Source organism: Nycticebus coucang, chromosome 3 (genome assembly GCF_027406575.1).
Source record: "Nycticebus coucang isolate mNycCou1 chromosome 3, mNycCou1.pri, whole genome shotgun sequence".
NCBI classification, from domain to species: Eukaryota; Metazoa; Chordata; class Mammalia; order Primates; family Lorisidae; genus Nycticebus; species Nycticebus coucang.
In genome coordinates, this window is record NC_069782.1 from 133,723,341 (window position 1) to 133,744,760 (window position 21,420).

The 21,420-nt window shown below is 41.0% G+C and overlaps 1 protein-coding gene across 1 annotated transcript in view; it reads left to right on the forward strand.

The window, feature by feature from the left end:
- CFAP58 (cilia and flagella associated protein 58) overlaps positions 1-19,500 on the forward strand; it is a 124,226-nt gene extending 104,726 nt beyond the window's left edge. Inside the window, exons 16-18 of the mRNA XM_053583513.1 lie at positions 11,461-11,580; positions 15,432-15,565; positions 19,392-19,500. Coding sequence (XP_053439488.1) covers positions 11,461-11,580; positions 15,432-15,565; positions 19,392-19,500 — 363 coding nt within the window. The remainder of the gene's footprint in view (positions 1-11,460; positions 11,581-15,431; positions 15,566-19,391) is intronic.
- The last annotated feature ends 1,920 nt before the right edge of the window (positions 19,501-21,420 follow it).

A 21,420-nucleotide genomic window follows, 5' to 3' on the forward strand; every position in this document is an offset into this window, starting at 1 on the left:
CAGAAGCATTTTTCCTATTGTTATAAAAATGGTGAAGGTTAGTGCATGTAAATTTCTCATATGCCTCATAAAACACTTACTCATCTACATCCAAAGCCAAGAACCACTGTATAACCAGCTAGTTCCCTGCTCAGAAGGAACTTGGCTGTGTAATTCCGTTTCATTCCCATTTCCAGCATCTCCCGTCCTCTCCAGGGGGCTTTACCATTTCATGACATCATAAACAAGATGGGTTCAGAGTTGAGTTTAGCTGACATCTTCGTTATAAAGGCAATAAACAAGAAAGCCGCAAGGTATTAGCTAGCATTTTTTTCCTTTTCTAAAGCTAAATAGAAATGTAATATGCTTACAGAGTTTCTAATTTATTTTTCTACTAATGAAAACAGGCATTTCCAGATAAATTAGGCAGTGTTCTGGAGTTGCCTTTATAGAGAGAAGGAAGCAATTTTGCTTAGAATTTTAAATGTGGCTTTAGTCTTTTGTTAAGAATTATGGATGGGGGTGGGGGAATGGAAAAGAGGCTGAAGCTAAGTTAAGAGGCAAAAATGTATTGCTTTTGTTTTTATTCTGGAAAAGAGTTATGTGTGCAATTAAGATTCCTGTGTTTAAGGAGGCTGTTTAAAAAGTCGACACATTATTTAGTTGAGGAATGTAGTTTAAGAGCGATGCTTGCATTTTCCTATTCACGTGTATGGGTATGTACATGCATGTGCAAGCAGTGTTTTCAGAGCCAATTAATGGGGATGCATTTCCAAGTCTTGGGAATTAAAAGAAGTATTTGAAACTGCTTGAACTATCAGAAAACCTCTATAAACATTTAACTAAGAGATCAAGATGATATAACAAGTGATTTCCTGAGTTATACACAATATAAACAATGAAAACATACAACTGAAGGCGATGCAACTCAGAGCCCCAGGTCAGTAAGGTAAATTATGCAAGCTCTGCTAACTGGAAGATGTTACTGAATGGTCTAATTCAAGCAAAAGTTCTCAACACAAACACTGTACCTCTATTGATGAATACTACTAAGCTACGATGGGCATGCTTTGCTGACAGGATAATTGCAATCAAGAAAGTTTTTGGGCACCTAGAATGAGAAGAGCTCCACAGTAGGGATGAGTATATATAGAGAGAGTCGTCGTGGTTCTTGCCTCAAACGCTGGTAGTTCAAGTAGAGGAAAGTATGGGTTCACGCAGATAAAATATCGTAGGTAGCAACACCCATGATGTCTGTTGACATTTTGAAAAAGAGATTTTCTGTATGTTCTATGAAGTAGGTTCTTTCAAAAGTATGGTTATGGGATTAAAAAAAAAAAAAAACAACCCAACCTTATCTTGAAACCACTGAGTGAGTCCGGAGTGACAGCAGGATGGTACTTCTTTCCTTGGAACTCCTGGTACTCAAGTGTCTGAGTGGGTGGCTCTCACCCTGGTGGGTGTAGATAAGTGTGTGTGTCTGTCTTTGGTCTGGAAGAAAGCTGCCTGTTTCACATGAGTCAGCTTGTTCACAGAACGAGGCGATTATTCCCAACTCTCACCCAAGCAAATTGATGACTCCAGGGTGAGCAGAATCAATGCACTGGCATTTACCAAACACAGATTCAGATGAAAACAGAATAAATTAGTTCCTCTCAGTCAGTTATTGCTTCAAGGAGGAGAGCTGAGGAAGAGGGGTGCTAAGGTGCCCATTGAACGTGAACTACCTTCTGTTTTCAGCTGAAGTTGCAAAGCAAAGACAGGGAATATAAACAGATGATTATAAGACTGTAGTTTGGTGGGGAAAGGAGTTCCATGAGCAACTCAATTTCTTCCTCTGTGTTGTAGCTGGAATAGCACCGCTTCTCATTTGCATATAGGCTGTTCAGAATATATTTGGAGTTTCTAATATGGAATTTCAAACTGTCACCATATAATGACAGTATTATTTAAAACTAATACTGTAATTAATTTCTTACTGCTATACTCAGCTGATATTGACAATGAGATGTGCTGTTTGATACCCATCATAACCTGGCAGAGACCCTTGTAGCAAAAGAATCCATACTCATATCTGGCAGTCTGTCCAACTGAGAGAAGAGCACGTCTAGGAAGAGAGTATCCTTTCAAGGATGAACATAGTATGGTTAGTGATCTCAAGACATGCTCAGCCAAAGAGAAAGCTAGGCTCTTGGTATTAATACTCAAGCTTTATTCTAGTATAGCTGTTCATAAAATAATTTAAGGAGTGCGGCATGCTGTAAAGTAATATTGATGTGCATTGTGAACAAACTCTAAATAAATAAAGATATGCCAACCAGGAGATGCAATCTTTTGTTGCTGGGGAAATAATAAACTCTTTGTGATTTTCTTATGATGTTTCATTGACATATGGTGTTTCTAACCAAGTGACAAATTAATTGACTTGGTTTAAAGAGAATGGATGTGGCTTAATGAAGAAGGACAGGGTGTGTATTATAAGGCAGCTGGTTCTGCCGCTGCTGGCTTATGGAGACAATATATGTCGGACAGCTAATGAGTCTCTGTTGCATAAGAGAGATTCTCTTTATAATAGAATTGCACGCTTTGTCTCTAAATGGGGCTATTATACACACCATTGCACAATGTTTGAAGAGCTTGGTTGGCCCTTGTAGAGGTTTAGGAGAGAAATAAATTGGAAGACAATTGTACTTAAGACCTTCAATCAATCAAACACTTCATATTTATCTAAATTACTAGCACATTCTTCCAAAATACAAATCTGTACAATACACATGGCTAGAATGCTAATGTTGACCAGACTTCACTTTGGCTTTATTAGTCAGGTTTTCCACTGTGAGCCTAGACCCAAATTAACGCATGTAGAAGAAGCCTGGTGACCCACTCCAGCCACGACTCCCCATCCCCTTTGCCTCTGTTCTCCACGTTTCTTACTTCCTGAAGTTTCATTTGGTATTTCTTTCACTACCATGACAGGCATCACTTGTTCTGGGTTAGAACTCTTTGAATAGTCAGATAGTTTTAATGGTAATTCATTCATTTTCTTCACATTCTGCTACACTTGTGAGCCCCCATTATGCATTTGCTCACGTACTTGTTTATTTAGTAAATGCTCACATACTGATTTGTTAGAATAAATCCAATCTAATTAATGTTATAGCCTTGAACTAAAACTGGAAGTGATGGAAGATGACAGGTGGAAGGACATTATTCGCTCCGTGCCAGTGGCCTGTCTTCCCTGCCGGAGGACCTGGGCAGGGCTCATGCAGGTGGCATAGGTGGGGAGCTGGCGGAGTGGTCATGCTTTCCGCTTTAACACCTGATAACCTGGCTTTGATTCTGATACCCTCTTCTGGTTTGATTCAACTATTGACTTTACCACGTAGTCTTCAGAGATTTTGTAGCTCAATTTGATCCAGATTTTTTCAAAGTGATAACATGTCTTTTAGCTCCATGGGAAATTTTGCACAAGAAAAGTGATCCTTGGGCATACCGTGACTAAGTTTTTGACCCATCGAGGGAGTTTAGAGACACCATTAATTCCTGTTGATCTTGGGATTCTCACCTATGTGGTGAGGTAACAATATTTGCTGCTTCTAAACTTTCTTCTCTGTGTCTCTCTCCTTCCTTTCTACCAAGAGTAATTGAAAGAGTTACCACCTGTGAGAACATTTCAAGATTCTTGGAGTAAGGTGGTCTTTTCTGTTGAAGATATTATTATATACCAAAGCAGATTTTTCCCTCTTCATCTTTGTAGGGTTCTTTACTTTTCAAGTCTATCCATACTCTGGTACAGAAAAAGGTGAGTTGAAAGAAATGGACAAAACAGTTTCATGGGTTTCTCCACATATTTATTACCCTCTCCAAACTGAATCTCAAAGCCTTGTCAAAAGTGTTATTTTTCCAACAGAGCGGGTGTTAGGTGGCTATAGAAAATAAACTCTCCTCCTGATATCTTTCTCCTTGCTTGCTACATCCATTTACTGTGAGGATTATATGGTAAGGTGTGACAGGTGTTGTACAGTAAGGGAAAATCACCGCTTTGTAATTCTATTTCTTCAAGTTTTCTTCTTTAATGCAAGCTTTGGGGTTTCCTTGTCATTGCTGGAATTATTTCTTAAATGATGAGTATTATTTTTATTTGTTTTTTTCTCAGAAGTTTATTCCATCCAACTAATTTTTAGGTTGCATACACTCTTCTGTAATTAGACCTATGTTGTCTGTAATAAAGTTTATATTAATTTGACCAGGGAAAAAGACGAACTAAAACAAATGGTAATGATGACTAGTTAATGAATTTTCTTTCACCTATTTTTTAAATGACTTTTATGTTCACTGGCAAAAGCAGATTATTTGATGACCATGCTGAGAATACTTAGCTCTAGGTAAAAATCAGTTTCCATTCGAATGGATTTTTTTTTTTTAATGAGAGGGCTTGTACTTATCATATTTTTTCTTTAGCATAATTACCTTAAGGAAATAAATGTGTACAGAGACTAATGAGTAGACACACTTGTCTTTACCAATGTTTGTTCCCATTATTATAGTTTAGAGGTATGGGAATCTAGAGTTCAGATGCTTTAGAAATGAATCTTTATGTAATATCTTTAGTTCAAGGATCTAAAAACCTGTTACAAGCAATTACACTCTAAGATACAAATGGGAATTCCAAATTATTTATTGTTTAAATTAAGTCACAGAATTACTGTTTGCTTTGGGTTCCTTAGGTCTAGAGTATCCTATTTTTCCTGAATTTTTACCTATTCCCTCAAACCATTTCCAACTCTCCTTTCTTCCCATGACAATGTATTTCTCAAAGGACTCATTGTCTTTTTTTTTTTTTACAAAGAAAATTTTAATGATCTATAACCCTCATTCAGTTTACATCTTGTTTTTTATTGTTAAATCATAGCTGTGTATATTAGTGCAATCAAGGGGTACAATGTGCTGGTTTCATATGCAATCTGAAATATTCTCATCAAACTGTTCAACGTAGCCTTCATGGCATTTTCTTAGTTATTGTATGCAGACATTTGTATTCTGCCTTTAGTAAGTTTCGCCTATACCCATTCTAAGATGCACCGTAGGTGTGGCCCCACCCATTACCCTCCCTCCACCCTGACCTCCCCCCTCCCTTCCCCTTCCTTGGCCCTTTTCTCATAGTCTTGTGCTATAGTTGGGTTATAGCCTTCATGTGAAAGCTATAAATTAGCTTCATAGTAGGGCTGAGTACATTGGTTACTTTTTCTTCCATTCCTGAGATACTTTGCTAAGAAGAATATGTTCCAGCTCCATCCATGTAAACATGAAAGAGGTAAAGTCTCCATCTTTCTTTAAGGCTGCATAATATTCCATGGTATACATGTACCACAATTTGCTAGTCCATTCGTGGGTTGATGAGCACTTTGGCTTCTTCCATGACTTAGCAATTATGAATTGGGCTGCAATAAACATTCTGGTACAGATGTCTTTGTTATATTGTGATTTTTGGTCTTCTAGGTATAAACCTAGCAAAGGAATTATAGGATCGAATGGCAGGTCTATTTTTAGGTCTCTAAGTATTCTCCAAACATCCTTCCAGAAGGAACGTATTAGTGTGCATTCCCACCAGCAGTGTAGAAGTGTTCCCTTTTCTCCACATCCATGCCAACATCTCTGGTTTGGGGATTTTGTTATGTGGGCTACTCTCATTGGGGTTGGGTGATATCTCAAAGTAGTTTTGATTTGCATTTCTCTGATGATTAAGGATGATGAGCTTTTTTTCATGTGTTTGTAGATCGTGCGTCTGTCTCCTTTAGAGAAGTTTTTCTTCAAGTCCCTTGCCCACCCTGAGATGGGATCACGTTTTGCTAATACGTTTGAGTTCTCTGTGGATTCTGGTTATTAGACCTTTATCGGAGGTATAACCTGCAAATATTTTCTCCCATTCTGAGGGCTGTCTGCTTGCTTTACTTATTATGTTCTTGACTGTGCAGAAGCTTTTTAGTTTGATCAGGTCCCTGTAGTGTATTTTTGATACTGCTTCAATTACCTGGGGATTCCTCCTCATAAAATATTCACCCAGGCCGATTCTTTCAAGAGTTTTCCCTGCACTTTCTTCAAGTATTTTTATAGTTTCATGTCTTAAGTTTAAATCTTTTGTCCAGTGAGAGTCTATCTTAGTTAATGGTGAAAGGTGTGGGTCCAGTTTCAATCTTCTACAGGTTGCCAGCCAGTTCACCCAGCACCATTTGTTAAATAGGGAATCTTTTCCCCTCTGAATGTTTTGAATTGGCTTGTCAAAGATCAAATAACGGTAAGGAGCTGGATCCATCTCTTGGTTCTCTATTCTGTTCCAGATATCTACTTATCTGTTTTTGTGCCAATACCATGCTGTTTTGATCACTATCGATTTATAGTACAGTCTCAGATCTGGTAGTGTGATTCCTCTTGCTGTGTTTTTATTGCTGAGTAATGTTTTGGCTATTCGAGGTTTCTTCTGATTCCATATAAAACAAAGTATTATTTTTCCAAGATCTTTAAAATATGACAATGGATGTTTAATAGGAATTGCATTAAAATTATATATTGCTTTGGGTAGTATAGACATTTTAACAATGTTGATTCTTCCCAGCCATGGGCATGGTATATTTTTCCATTTGTTAACATCTTCAGCTATTTCTTTTCTTAAAGTTTCATAGTTCTTTTTGTAGACATCTTTCACGTCCTTTGTTAGGTATACTACCAAATATTTCATCTTCTTTGGCACTACCATGAAAGGAATAGAGTCCTTGACTGTTTTTTTGGCTTGGTTATTGTTGGCATATATAAAGGCTACAGATTTATGGGTGTTGATTTTGTAGCCTGAGACATTGCTGTATTCCTTGATCCTTTCTAAAAGTTTTGTAGTAGAATCCCTAGTGTTTTCCAGATATACGATCATATCATCTGTGAAGAGTGAAAGCTTGATCTCTTCTGACCCTATGTGGATACCCTTGATCGCCTTTTCTTCCCTAATTGCAATGGCTAAAACTTCCATTACAATGTTAAAGAGCAATGGAGACAATGGGCAACCTTGCCTGGTTCCTGATCCAAGTGGAAATGATTTCAATTTAACACCATTCAATATGATATTGGCTGTGGGTTTGCTGTAGATGGCCTCTATTAGTTTAAGAAAAGCCCCTTCTATACCAATTTTCTTTTCTTTTTTTTAATTGTTGATTTAATTTATTCATGGTCTTTTTGTGGTCTTATACCAATTTTCTTAAGTGTTCTGATCATGAAGGGATGCTGGATATTATCAAAAGCTTTTTCTGCATCAATTGAAAGAATCATACGATCCTTATTTTTTAGTTTGTTTATGTGCTGAATTACATTTATAGATTTATGTATGTCGAACCAGCCTTGAGACCCTGGGATAAATCCCACTTGGTTGTGGTGTATAATTTTTTTGATGTGTTGTTGGATTCTGTTTGTTAGGATCTTCTTGAGTATTTTAGCATCAATATTCGTTAGTGATATTGGTCTATAATTTTCTTTTCTTATTGGGTCTTTCCCTGGTTTGGGGATCAAGGTGATGTTTGCTTCGTAGAATGTGTTGGGTAATATTCCTTCATTTTCTATATTTTGGAAGGGGTTTAGTAATATAGGGACTAGTTCTTCTTTAAAGGTTTGGTAGAATTCTGACATAAAGCCATCTGGTCCTGGGCTTTTCTTTTTAGGGAGATTTTGTATAGTTGATGCTATTTCAGAACTTGATATAGGCCTGTTCAACATTTCCACTTCATTCTGGCTAAGTCTTGATAGGTGGTGTACTTCCAGGTATTGGTTGATTTCTTTCAGACTTTCATATTTCTGAGAGTAGAGTTTGTTGTAGTATTCGTTAAGGATTTTTTGAATTTCTGAGGGGTCTGTTGTTATTTCATCATTAGCATTTCTGATTGATGAAATTAGAGATTTTACTCTTTTTTTTCCTGGTTAGGTTGGCCAAAGTTTTATCTATTTTATTGATCTTTTCAAAAAAACCAACTTTTGGATTTATTGATCTGTTGTATAATTCTTTTGTTTTCAATTTCATTTAATTCTACTCTGATTTTGGTTATTTCTTTTCTTCTGCTGGGTTTGGGGTTGGAATGTTTTTCCTTCTCCAGTTGCTTGAGATGTCCCATTAAGTTATTAACTTCCTCTCTTTCCGTTTTCTTAAGGAAGGCTTGCAGTGCTATAAATTTCCCTCTTAGGACTGCCTTTGCAGTATCCCAGAGGTTCTGGTAATTCGTGTCTTGATTGTTGTTTTGTTCCAAAAATTTGGTGATTTCCTTCTTAATCTCATCTATAACCCATCTATCCTTCAGCATAAGGTTGTTTTGCTTCCATGTTTTTGTATGGGTATGCAGGTTCCTGTTGTTATGGAGTTCAACTTTTATTCCAGGATGGTCTGATAAGATGCAAGGAATAATTTCTATTTTTTTAAATTTGCCTAGGCTAGATTTGTGGCCTAGGATGTGGTCGATGTTGAAGTATGTTCCGTGGGCTGATGAGAAGAATGTGTATTCAGTTCTGTTGGGATGAAATGTTCTGTAGATGTCTGTTCAGTCCAGATGTTGAATGGTTAAGTTTAAATCTAAAATTTCTTTGCTTAGCTTCTTTTTGGAGGATCTATCCAGCACTACTAAAGGGGTGTTAAAATCTCCAACTACTATGGAACTGGAGGAAATCAAGTTGCTCATGTCTGTTAGAGTTTCTCTTATAAATTGAGGTGCATTCTGGTTGGGTGCATAAATATTAATAATTGAAATCTCATCATATTGAGTATTACTTTTAACAAATGTGAAGTATCCATCCTTATCCTTCCTTATTTCGGTTGGTTTAAAGCCTATTGCGTGTGTGAATAGGATTGCAATGCTTGCTTTTTTCTGCTTTCCATTTGCCTGGAGTATAGATGACCATCCCTTTACCTTGAGTCTATATTTTTCATTTAATGTAAGATGCGATTCTTGTATGCAGCAGATATCTGGCTTGAGTTTTTGTATCCAGTCAGCCAACCTGTGCCTCTTTAGAGGACAATTTAAACCATTCACATTAATTGAGAATTTTGATAAGCCTTTTCAAGAGTCCGGTGGACATTTTTAATCCTTTTGTGACTGTGGAAGTTGGAATTTGATCAAAATTTTCTGGGTGGGTTTACTTTTGTGGTGGAGGATTATGTTGGTCTTTATGGAGGATAGGTCTGAGAATATCCTGGAGAGCTGGTTTAGTTATGGCAAATTTCTTTAACACGTGAATGTCATTGAAGTATTTAATTTCTTCATCATAAGTGAAACTCCGTTTAGCTGGGTACAGGATCCTGGGTTGAAAGTTATTTTGTTTTAGGAGATTAAAAGTCGATGACCATCCTCTTCTAGCTTGAAAGGTTTCAGCAGAGAGATCTGCAGTTATTCTAATATTCTTGCCCTTGTAGGTGATGGTTTTCTTTCATCTGGCTGCTTTCAGAATTTTCTCCTTCATATTAACTTTAGTGAAATTGATTATGATGTGTATGGGGGATGTCTTATTTGGGTTAAGTCGTGCTGGAGTTTTCAAACTGTCTGCTATCTGAATTTCAGAATCTCTTAGCATGTCTGGAAAGTTCTCCTTCATAATCTCATGGAGAAGAGACTCTGTGCCTTGTGAAGCCAGTTCGTCACTTTTGGGGATCCCTATAAGACGAATATTGATTTTCTGTGAATTATCCCACATTTCTCTGAGAGAGTGATCTGTTTTTGCCCTCCATTTCACTTCCTTTGAGAGTTTGGGAGCATTTGAAAGCTTTGTCTCCAATGTCAGAAATCCTTTCTTCTGCTTGTTCCATTCTGTTACTGAGGGATTCTACTGTGTTTCTCAGATCTTTGAGGGCTGCAACTTCTTGTCTCAATGTGTCAAAATCTTTGGTCATTTGGTCTTTGAATTTGTTGAATTCTTGAGATATCTTTTGGGTTACTGCTTGGAATTCTAATTCGATCTTATTTGCTATCCAGATTCTGAATTTGATTTCTGACATCTCAGCTATTTGTTTGTGCATGGGATCTTGTGCTGTGTCTGCCCCATTGATCCTTGGGGGAGTTAATCTACTCTGATTATTCATATTGCCAGAGTTTTTCTGTTGATTTCTCCTCATGATTGTTTTTCACCATTGCCTCTGGCCATCCTCACAGTTGGGGAGGTGTCTCTCCAAGATTAGACCCCAGAGGGATCACTCTATTGTTGCTGGATCTTTGTAGGGAGTGACCCTGTGTAGTTCCTCTGGGACTTCCCCTGCCAGGGAGTTCTGGTTGTGGAAGCAGATCTGGAATGTGACACACCCGGATCCAGCAATGGTTCTGGGAGTGCCTGGTGCCCAGTGACTTTAGCACAGAAAGCCCAAGGCTCTAGCAGTCTCTGGCCAGGAGAAGGGCTCTGCACAGAGGCAGGGAGGGCTCTGGAGGGCACACGGCTACCAGAGTCCCTGGCCAGACAAGCAGGCCAGTGTGGAGGCAGGGAGGATATAGGAGGGAGGACGTAGGGTTGCGCGGCTCCTGCAGTTCCTGGTCAGGGCAAGAGACTCATTGTCTTTATTTCATTCTGATTTGTTCTTTAATCTGTGTGGTCTTTGCTTCCCAAATGTCACTGAAACCTTTCTGACTAAGGTCAGCAGTGACATCTCATTGTGGCCAAACCCACAGATCTGCCGTCACATTTCTGTTCCTTGGCACCGTCCACTTTTCTGGCCTCCCACCTCCAACACTCTCACCGCCACCTTGGAGACTTCGGAGTCATCTTGGCTCCTGCCTCTTTCATACTCACTCGTCTGACTGTTCACACTGTTTACCAAATCCCCCCAGTTCCATCTTGTCCTCACCTCTACTTGCCTTCCATCCTGGCTGGTTCAGGGCCTGCTCTCCTCATCTTCTGCTCCTCCTGGTGCCCTGGGAAGTTTTGTGTCCCATCATTTTCTTTGCTGCTGGAGTTATTCTTCCAAAGACAAACCCAGGGGGAGCTCATCCCTGATCCCAACTACCTGATGGCTATGCTCCCAAACCAGATCCCAAGGGACACCTGGGTCACCACTGTACTCTCTGTTCCATCCTATCCCTGAGGCTTGGTCTGACCAGCTCCTCTTATCTCTCTCTGTGCGAGAGGAAACGTCTACTCATCCTTCTAATGGCATTTTTGTGAAGCCTCCCCTAACTCGTTGGTGACAACACTGTGTCCAGATGACATCTCACTGCCCTTGTCCTCACAGTTGTGAGTCATGTACTCAGGTGAAGGACGTTCTCTTACTCATTGTCTTCCTGTTTGTATCCAACTGGGTGCACCGAGGCCCTTGATGAGGAGTGGGCTGATGGTGGCTCGATGGGCCTGTGGGTGAATGTGGTCAGCCTGCAGCTGTGTGGGAGCTCAGGCCACTCCCAAGTGATCCCAGCCCTGCTGTTAAAGGAACTTTCCTTGTTTTAATGGGACTGTTCTCCCGGCTGTGCTCTCCACCAGGAAAAGGAGAAACTGTACGTGGAACTAAAGCACATCTTGGCGCGGCAGCCTGGGCCTGAGGCTGCAGAACAGCTTCAGATCTACCGACACACGCTTCGGGAGAAGACCAAGCAGCTAAAGGTAAGTGGCTGCCTCTGTGCTTTCCTGGTCCGAGAGCGGCTCTGCTCTGGGGAATATACCTGGAGAAGTCCATACCCTTGGGACAATATGCCCATCTCCCAAATGCCTCACTGTCCCAAGCTCAGCTGTCTCAGAGCTCCAGTCCTGGTGGAGCTGGGCAGGCTTCTTGCCTCCTAGACACCACCACCCTCCATTTCCAGAAGAAGACAGATGAGCAAGAGAGGAGAGAGCTGGGGAGAAGCTAATGGCAATGGAATGGATATAAGGGGATAAGGCTTGTATGGATGATCTCAAGGTGACTTCGAGCATGGTCACTGACCTTTTTGGCAACAGGGACCAGTCTCATGGCAGGCAATTTTCCAGGGACTGGGGTGGAGGGGAATGGTTTTGGGATGGTTCCACTGCGTAACATTCCACCTTAGACTGTCAGGCAGTGGATGCTCATGACCTAGACCCCTCACAGGTGCAGTTTGTGGGAGGCTTCGTGCTCCTATGAGACCCTCATGCTGCCGCTTATCAGACAGGAGGCAGAGCTCAGCCAGTGATGTGAGTGACAGGGAGCAGCTGTGAATACAGCAGAAGCTTTGCTCACTCACCTGCAGCTCCCCTCCTGCTGTGTGGCCCAGTTCCTACCAGGCCTTGGACTGCTACAGGTCTGTGGCCCAGGGAGGTTGGGGACTGCAGACTTAGGACTTGGAAGGTGGGGAAGAGCTGAGGAACAGTTTCATACCATCACCCAGCTGAAACAGACCACTGGGCCACGGCAGGTCCCTGCTACCCTACCCCATCGGGGATAAACTTCCACAGAGCTCTGGCTACTGCCCAGCCCGGAGGGCCTTGCTTCATGGCCAACTGTCAGATAAGTAGCCATGAAAGAGAAATAAAGTCAGGCAAGAATTTTGTAGCATAATTCTAAGTCACGTGGGAACCTCTGTTGGAGAGATGGAGTGTTTTACTTTTATATGTGCCTTTTTAAAGTTCTTTCAAAAATTGTGTTCACACTATATTTTGAGCTTTACCTCCTAAGCAAGGACTTAGATATTCTTGGCATGTCGGGGAAAGTTTTTCACACACATGCTCGGGATGAAGCACTTGCCAGTTGAAATCTGGCACTTACCTGCCCAGTGAGCGTAATAATCGTTGCCTTTCTTCCCGGAGGAAAATAGATGCCACCCTACGAGGATAGCAGTGGCCCTTTCAAAAACAGGGCATTGTAAGATTGTGTCCTTTTCCTTAAAAAGGGCAGATGAAACAGAAGTCTCATTAGAGCATTAATTTTCAACTTGTCATTCCGAATGTCCATTTCACATGCGTATCCTGAGACATCATTTACATAAGGCATGGTCTTTTATCTTTTTGTTCCTTTAAACAACTGAATATTTCAATTGAAATAAAACATTATTTTCTTGTTTTCTCAGGGGGTTGTTGTAGATTAGAAAAGCGCACATCTTTCCCATCACCCCATAGCACCAGATTGCTTTAAACTTTAACTCTTTCTGTCAAGAAATCGAAATGTTTTCCCTGACATGAGATGTGACATGCTGAGGAAGAGGTTCAGAGATAGGTGGTACTAAGCGTGTAGGCTAGTTTGTCCTCCTCATCTGGACTCTGAGGAAATGCCACATTCGTTCTTTGTTCTTTTATTATTTTTGAGACAGAGTGTCACTCCACCACCGTGGGTAGAGTGCTGTGGCGTTGTCACAGCAAGCCCAAACTCTTGGGCTGACACAATCCTCTTGCCTCAGCCTCCCAAGTAGCTGGGACTACAAGGTCCTGCCACAATACCTTGCTGATTTTTCTATTTTTAGTAGAGATGGGGTCTTGCTCTTGTTCAGACTGGTCTGCAACTCCTGAGCTCAAGGAAGCCACTTGTGTTGGCCTCCCAGAGTGTTAGGATTACAGGTGCAAGCCATCACGCTGGCTATATCCATCATCTAGAACAGGCGTCCTCAAGCTGCGGCCCGCGGGCCACATGAAGCGGTATGAATTGTATTTGTTCCCGTTTTTTTTTTTTTTTTTTTGTAGAGACAGAGTCTCACTATACCACCCTCGGGTAGAGTGCCATGGCCTCACACAGCTCACAGCAACCTCTAACTCTTGGGCTTACGCGATTCTCTTGCCTCAGCCTCCCGAGTAGCTGGGACTACAGGCGCCCGCCACAACGCCCAGCTATTTTTTGGTTGTAGTTTGGCCGGGGCCGGGTATGAACCCGCCACCCTTGGCATATGGGGCCAGCGCCCTACTCACTGAGCCACAGGCGCCGCCCTTCCCGTTTTGTTTTTTACTTCAAAATAAGATATGTGCAGTGGGCATAGGAATTTGTTCATAGTTTTTTTTTTTTTTTTAAACTATAGTCCGGCCCTCCAACGGTCTGAGGGACAGTGAATTGGCCCCCTGTTTAAAAAGTTTGAGGATGCCTGATCTAGAAAAAGGATTCTTTGTTTCTAAGAGTTTAAATATTGAGACAGGTTTTCTTCTAATGTGAAAATCACATTCATTAGCTCATGATAGTGTGGTCAGACTCATTCTCACAGCAATTAAGGGGAATGAGTTCAGAAACAGATTAACACTAGAAAGATGAAGATCTTCCTTTTATGCAAATCTTTAAAATAGAGAGCAAGAGGAAAAAACAAATCAAATTTATTGTGTGCCCCTTAGACCAATAGCCTATCTTTCCTCTGTTTGGTTTTGCTGGAGAGCACACCGTAGCTTTGGTATGCTCTGTGTCCTATCAGATGGGGGATTTCCCACTGGTAGTGTCTGGCCTGAGACCAGTAGTGTGTATTGAACACAGCCATGGAAAGAGGCAGATAAACCAATTTATAGGTTTATGAAAGCTATAACCCAATTATATGGGTTATATGGGGCATATGGGTCATATGAAAGCTATAACCCAATTACAGCCCAAGAGTATGGGGAAAGGGGAGAGAGAAGAGGGGGGAAGGATGGATGAAGGGAGGGTAATCGGTGGGAGCACACCGAGAGTGCGTCTTACAAGGGTACATATGAAATTTGCTAAATGTAGAATATGTCTTAACACAATAACTAAGAAAATGCCATGAAGGCTATGTTAACCAGTTAGATGAAAATCTTTCAAATTGTATATAAAACCAGCACATCGAACCCCGTGATTGCACGGCTATGATTTAATTAAAAAAAAAAAAAAGAAAGAAAGAGGCAGATAATGAGGCTTCTTTTTCTAGCCCCTCACTCACATTAGGCTCTACGCACAAGTCTCAGCTCCCTGCTTCTTAAAGGTAAGTGCCCCAGTGCTGGGACAAAGGGAGAACCTCTGAATAGTCCCAAGAACACAATAAAGATGTGATGGGCATTTGCGGAACAACCACCCTGGAAAACACATAAATTGGATGCTTAGTTAGCAGTGGTGGCAGGATGATTTCAGAATAGTTTTTACCATAATTCTCAGATGAATCACACTCCCTAGTGATGTTTTTCTTGAATGCTTTTTTTTTTTTTTTTTAATAAAAAGGCTTTAAAAGCAATTTTAAACTGTGAGTCTGGGAGTTTTTCTGTCTCTATGCTCCGTATTCCTTGAGGTTCAGGACAGATGTCCATTCATCTGTGAGCCTGCTTGAATATTCCGACGGTTCTTCTTTTAAGCAGAGGAATGATGTTTTATTTAAGTTTGTCACTTGAGTCTCAGCCCTCAGCCAGGCTTCTACTCAGATATGGACCTTGAGCCAGTGGACGTGCACAGCTTAACTGTTCACCTGGGGAGTTGTTTTGTACCTCTAGCTCGCTGGGGTAAATGGTAGCAGATTAAAAGCTTATTTCTTTTAGAACAGCACGTTGTCTCACTCTCGTTAACGCTGCTTTATTTGCCATGTTAGGTTTTGTCTTCCGAATTGAATATGTATGAATCACAGAGCCAAGAATATAAGTATGAGATTGAGAAACTTAGCAATGAACTGCTGAATTTAAAGAAGAAATACCTCTCTCAGAAACGTAAAGAACAAATCCAGAAGTAAGAATGAGTAATTTTGTCGCACCTATTATCCACTTGAAAGAAATATTTGGTTGAATGGTCACAGAGTTGCAGATTTCACTGGGATAGACTAAGTCACAGGGTGAACAAATGACGTTCTCCCGGGCACTACCTGGGTTTGTATTAGAGCAAGATCACTGTCTCATCTGCTACAGAGGCCCCTCCTCAGAACCTTCACGGGGACCCAGTGAGATCTCCTTGGAGGCAGATCCAACAGGGAACTGAGGAAATAGAATGTGATTTTTCCCTCCACACTGTTCTCCTGGTTTGGGGATAATCACGCAAAACTGTGTTTGCAAATGAGGTTCAGAATCAGCCCTGCACCTTCTGAGGCATATTCACAGTTAAAAAACCACATGTACTCTTGCTAAGAGGGTGGGCTTGGTAAAGGAGTTCATTCTAATAACACAGCTCTACCACTGTAATTCACTTGTGTTTCAGGTAAATCATCTCTGAACTGTCTCTTGTGTCCTGTAACTGACTTCAGCATCTGCTGTGTCCACATGAGCTATTACTCTTCTAGCAGATGATAACGCAGATGTGGGGTTTACATTTTGGGTTTCAGGATGCCAACATGTTGAAAAGTAAATGCTCTCTTTACCCTGTTAGTATCATTTACCTGATCCCAGGGTGAGAGTGGGGGTCCAGTTGAACCAGTAGGTTTGAAACTAGTTCGGCTGCCTGGCATTACTGACATCATCCAGTTAATTCTGTAGTGACTCATCTTATGGGTTGAAAATCACATTTGGTATTTATCCACATGGATATTTGAAGGTCAGGGTGAAATATGGTTTGCCTATGATTTATTAGTGGCAAACGGCTATATAAAATAACTGGATGCAAATTCATGTGCTAGTAAAAATGTGCCCTTCTTGTAAATCAGAATACTTCCCTGTTCCATGTTTAGGTGCCAGTTCCTCGATAGAGTAAAATACTAAATACTACTATTGTTTAGATAAGTCTGTCTTGATGTGTAGGTCTAGTGAGATTTATTAAACGTGCAGGTTCCCAGGCCTTGTTTTCAGATATTTAAATTCAGTAAGCTCTGGTTGGGTCTCAGAAATCTGCAATTTAACCAGTCCTTCGGGTGATTTTCAGTTTGAGAACTGCTAACATTAATAGTATGAATTAAAGTACGAATATTGGAATGGAAACAATATAGATGTTTTTTAGGATACCCAGGTTGTGTTCGCCTACACAGCAAGTTTCCACATGAGCCAGACATCTGGCTCAGTGGCCTTCAAGCTTTTTGGTTGCATTGAAGTCCTTATCAGTAAAACATTTTTGAACTTGCAGCCCCCCATAAATATGTATATTTTTAAAAATAAAATTTTTATTTCAGAATGGTTTTAGATTTACCTTCCAATATATTTTAATTTATAATTTACACGCAGATGCTGCTGTCAGTTTATAGCTATTAGTAAAGCATAATTTTTAATTTTTCAAGATAAAAGTATAAATAGAATCTCTAATATCTTCTTTCTACTCCCGAAGGATCATCTTATTCATCCTCTAGAGTTCATGTTCTCTGTTTTGAAACAGCGGTCAATCAAGTTTACACAGTTAAAAACAGATTGCTTGGCTAAACAGTTCATTACCTTTCCAGAGCTGATTACCTTTTCTGCCTGGGCGCTGGGGTTTGGCCGGGTCTTCATTGCTTTTACTGCCCCCTGGTCTCCTGTCCCCATGTTTTTGTGGACGCAGAGGCATGATGGATTGCCCCTCACTGGCTCAGCTCATCCACTTCCACTGTGCTGCCCCAGCCACGGGCCACTTGTGGCTATTCACATTTAAAACAATATATAACAAAATCAAATTAAAAATGCATCTCCTCTGTTTCACTAGCTACCTTAAAGCAACACATGGCTAGTGGCTGTCTCTAGGACTTTTCTGTCGCTGTGGACAGTTCTGCCTGGCGTGGACAGGGCTGCTCTGAGGTCTTTGCCCGTCCTCATTACCTGTAGCCACTCTGACCTCGTTAGGGTTTCGTTGGTGGATCCATCTACTTGGGGATCTATAAACTGTAAGACGGAGAGTTGAGTTCACGCGAGACCAGTAAGACAGATTAAAGTGCTACAGAAAAATATGCAGAGGCAAGAATAAAAGTGCTGAGAAGTTTTGACTGGAAGGAAGAAGGCTGAGGGAGTCATTATAATGGTCTATAAATACACCAAAAAGATATTATAAAGGAGACAGTATTCCCATTAGTCAGCTTAGACCAAGCCAGAAGCATTAAGCTTAAGCTCCTTCAGAAAGGAAAACGCAGGTTATTTAAGGCAAGAGAGGGCGGGGGTAGGGGTGGGGGAATTGCTGCCGCTAACACCAGTCAAGTTGCCAATGTACGGGAAGGAATCCTCTTTGCTGGATCCACTCAGGGCTATAGCTTTTGTCCTATTTATGGAGGATGGTCATTTGCAATAATGAAATCAATTCTGCTACGAGACACCTGGGTTGATTAACCAGTTGTTTCGGTTCTCTCCAAGTGGAATAGTTTAGAATAATCTCTGGATGTTCTCCCCATACACTCCCCTTTTTCAAACAGCAACTCACATTGCTTTTACACTTTCTTTTTTTTTTTTTTTTCTTTATTTTTTTGTAGAGACAGAGTCTCACTTTATGGCCCTCAGTAGAGTGCCCTGGCCTCACACAGCTCACAGCAACCTCCAACTCCTGGGCTTACGCGATTCTCTTGCCTCAGCCTCCCGAGTAGCTGGGACTACAGGCGCCCGCCACAACGCCCGGCTATTTTTTTGTTGTTGCAGTTTGGCCGGGGCTGGGTTTGAACCCGCCACCCTCGGCATATGGGGCCAGCGCCCTACTCACTGAGCCACAGGCGCCGCCCAGCTTTTACACTTTCATCTTGTGTTGTGTCTCATCCCACTCTGATCCTTATCTGCACCTTCCCCTGGGGTTCCCCTCACTCTCCTCCACCCTGAGCCCCCGGATTGGTCTGCAGTACCATTCAGATTCTTTTCCAAAAGGCAGCATTCAAGCCCCTAGGGTACATCATTCATAGTTATCCAATCTGATTGATTTTGGTCTTAGCAGTTTGCTTAATTTTTATTAACAAGGATTCCACAGATGTTTTCCATAAGACCTCTTTTACACAAAAGTTAAAACTTGTATACATTATCTTTGCAGGAAACCTAAATATGAGTGTGTGTTTATGTATTTAAAGGAATTTATATCAATCTATATAGAAGATACGTTGTAGATTTTAGGATAGAACTCCCTTTATCTGTTGCTAAAAATATTATTTATCTTCCCTAACTTTTCTTGTATCATGAACTATTTCTTGTAATTATAGTTGCTTGTATGGAGTCATAGGAAAACTTGTGCTTTATAAATGTGTAAGTTTGATGATGATGTCTTCTATGTAGTAAATATTTATAAGTTTCCACCAGAACTTGGGAATATAAAAATTGATAAATGATGAATTAGTCATTATAATTGAGCCAAGAGAAAGAGTCTTCTGACTGATCTTTGGAGCTAAACAAATGTTTTATAAAACAGGAAGATGATTACAAGTCAGAAGTCACCCAATCCACAGTGTTTGGTTATAATGAGGTCTTCTGTCCATATTGAGATCAACATCAGGAGAGTACATGTCACGTTTAATTGTCTTCCCTGAATTCTCTGCATTATCAGTGAACACCTAATTAGATTTAAACAACCACCTTTTCTAAAACTAGAAGCTTTAATCAAAGTAGTTTTCAGTTGCTAACTCACCCTAGGAACATCAAACATCAAACTTAGAAGACTAAAGAAGTGTTAAGGAAGCTAATGCTCACCTCCTCTCTTACAGAGACAAGGACAGGATACCTATGGCTAACACCTTCCCCATGGGCAGACCCACTGGCTCTCGCTATGCTGGGGGTGGATTTCCTCTCAAGTCATCCAAGATGCAGGCCTAGCTTGATGCAGCTGGCTGGGTCCAGTCAAACAGCTCATGAAATTTGTTTTGGAACATTTTGGAGGACTCTCAGATCCTTTGGATCATAGAATCAGGTGCTCAGATTCCAGGATGGAAAGAAATGTGGAACTATTGTACTCATGTGCATATAAGAGTGATAATGTTTTACACGGTCTACGTTGATATTAACAGATTGTAAATCTGTGAGTCAGGCTGGCTCCTTGCACGAAGCAGATTATTTGTTTCTACATTGTTGGTTTGAAATGCACCAGGTCTCCACGCTCCATGTGGATGCAGTTTGGATCTTCAGACATTGATGCGCTCAAAGATTTATGTTTTAAAAATCGTCTTGAAATGCAATGCATTCCCTTCACCTTAGGAATAAGAATCTATTTCAATTATTCCTCATTAACATGTCACTGCACGATATGAGAAAGAAGGACAAACGCTCAAGAACTTAAGTGTTTTGAGAATGATTTCTAGGTAGAATTTCTTTTCAGGCCTGGCATAGGAACGTCTATTCTAAAGAGGCATACTAATAAATACTTCATCATAAAAAATAATAAAAAAAAACCTTTGTAGAAATTTTGATCTTTGCTTTGGCAGAGTTTGTAATTAAAGTTTAAAACTACTGTGAGAATGTTTAACATGAGGATTTGGTTCAGAGGAACCAAGATTGTAAAATGAGGGATTGGGACTGGTGTCCTCCCAAGGACTGTCCTTTGGGGGCCTCCCACTTGAGAACAGAGTTATTTAGCCCAGAGATCTGTTTGGTTCCCAGGCTATTGAATCCATTGTGTTTTCTTTTTGTTGAAGCCACAGTTTTAGAGGCATCATTTCAAAGTTTCTTCATTGAGAGAGTTCATTCAGTAATATACTGTGAGGATACTATGGCCATCCTTCTCATGATAACTTCACCTCTGTAGTCTTCTAGATGATTGAGGAGTAAGTGAGCTCAATGTAACTGGATCATTAGAACCTCCCAGTTGAGCTCAGTGACCAAGATTTCTGCTGTGAAGAGTAGGAGCGTTAGCGACCGAGATGCTTGTTCAGACTACAAGTAGAGGTGAGACTTCAGAGGGAGCTTCTGGATGTTCTGTGATTAGTCTCCAAAGGCCAGTCTCCTCTATTAGATGAGGTTCTCAGAAGTGGACCAGAAACACTGATGGCTATGAAAGTATTTTATTATAAAGTGATCCTGGAGAAGCCAGCAAGAAGGTGGAGAAGTGAAACAGGAAAGGAAGTCAAGGCGGCCAAACAAGGGTGTAAGGTAAAGTGAAGTTCCGCAATGGGAGACTTGCCTTCACCTTGCAGGGGAGCTCTGGAGACAGTGCAATCTCACCTTGGAGTTGTCTCTTCCAAGGTCGAAGGGGCTGGGGTGTTTATATCCCCAGTTCTGTCAGTCACTGGCCAAGGACTGCTCTGGAGGACCCTTCTGGTTTTTCCTGCCTGCAGGCAAGGCAGGGTCTGGCAGCTTGATTGATGGCAGCTCTCAGACACAGAGAGCAGGTGTGAACTGTAGGAAGGGAATGTGGTCAAGGGCTTAGGGGAAAATGGGCCCAGTGAGAGAATGTCAGATGGAAAGCAACCGCCAGTGTAGCTGATAATGTTGTGATGAGGTGTGATCATCGGAGAATGGGCATATACCCTAGGCAGGGACCCTCAAACTACGGCCCGCGGGCCACATGAGGTGGTGTGATTGTATTTGTTCCTGTTTTGTTTTTTTTACTTCAAAATAAGATATGTGCAGTGTGCATAGGAATTTGTTTATGGTTTTTTTTAAAAACTATAGTCCGGCCCTCCAATGGTCTGAAGGACAGTGAACTGGCCCCCTGTTTAAAAAGTTTGAGGATCCCTGCCCTAGAGAATTTACCAAGAGTGCTTTAAACTTAAAGAGTCATAGTGGGGCCATTTCCATTTT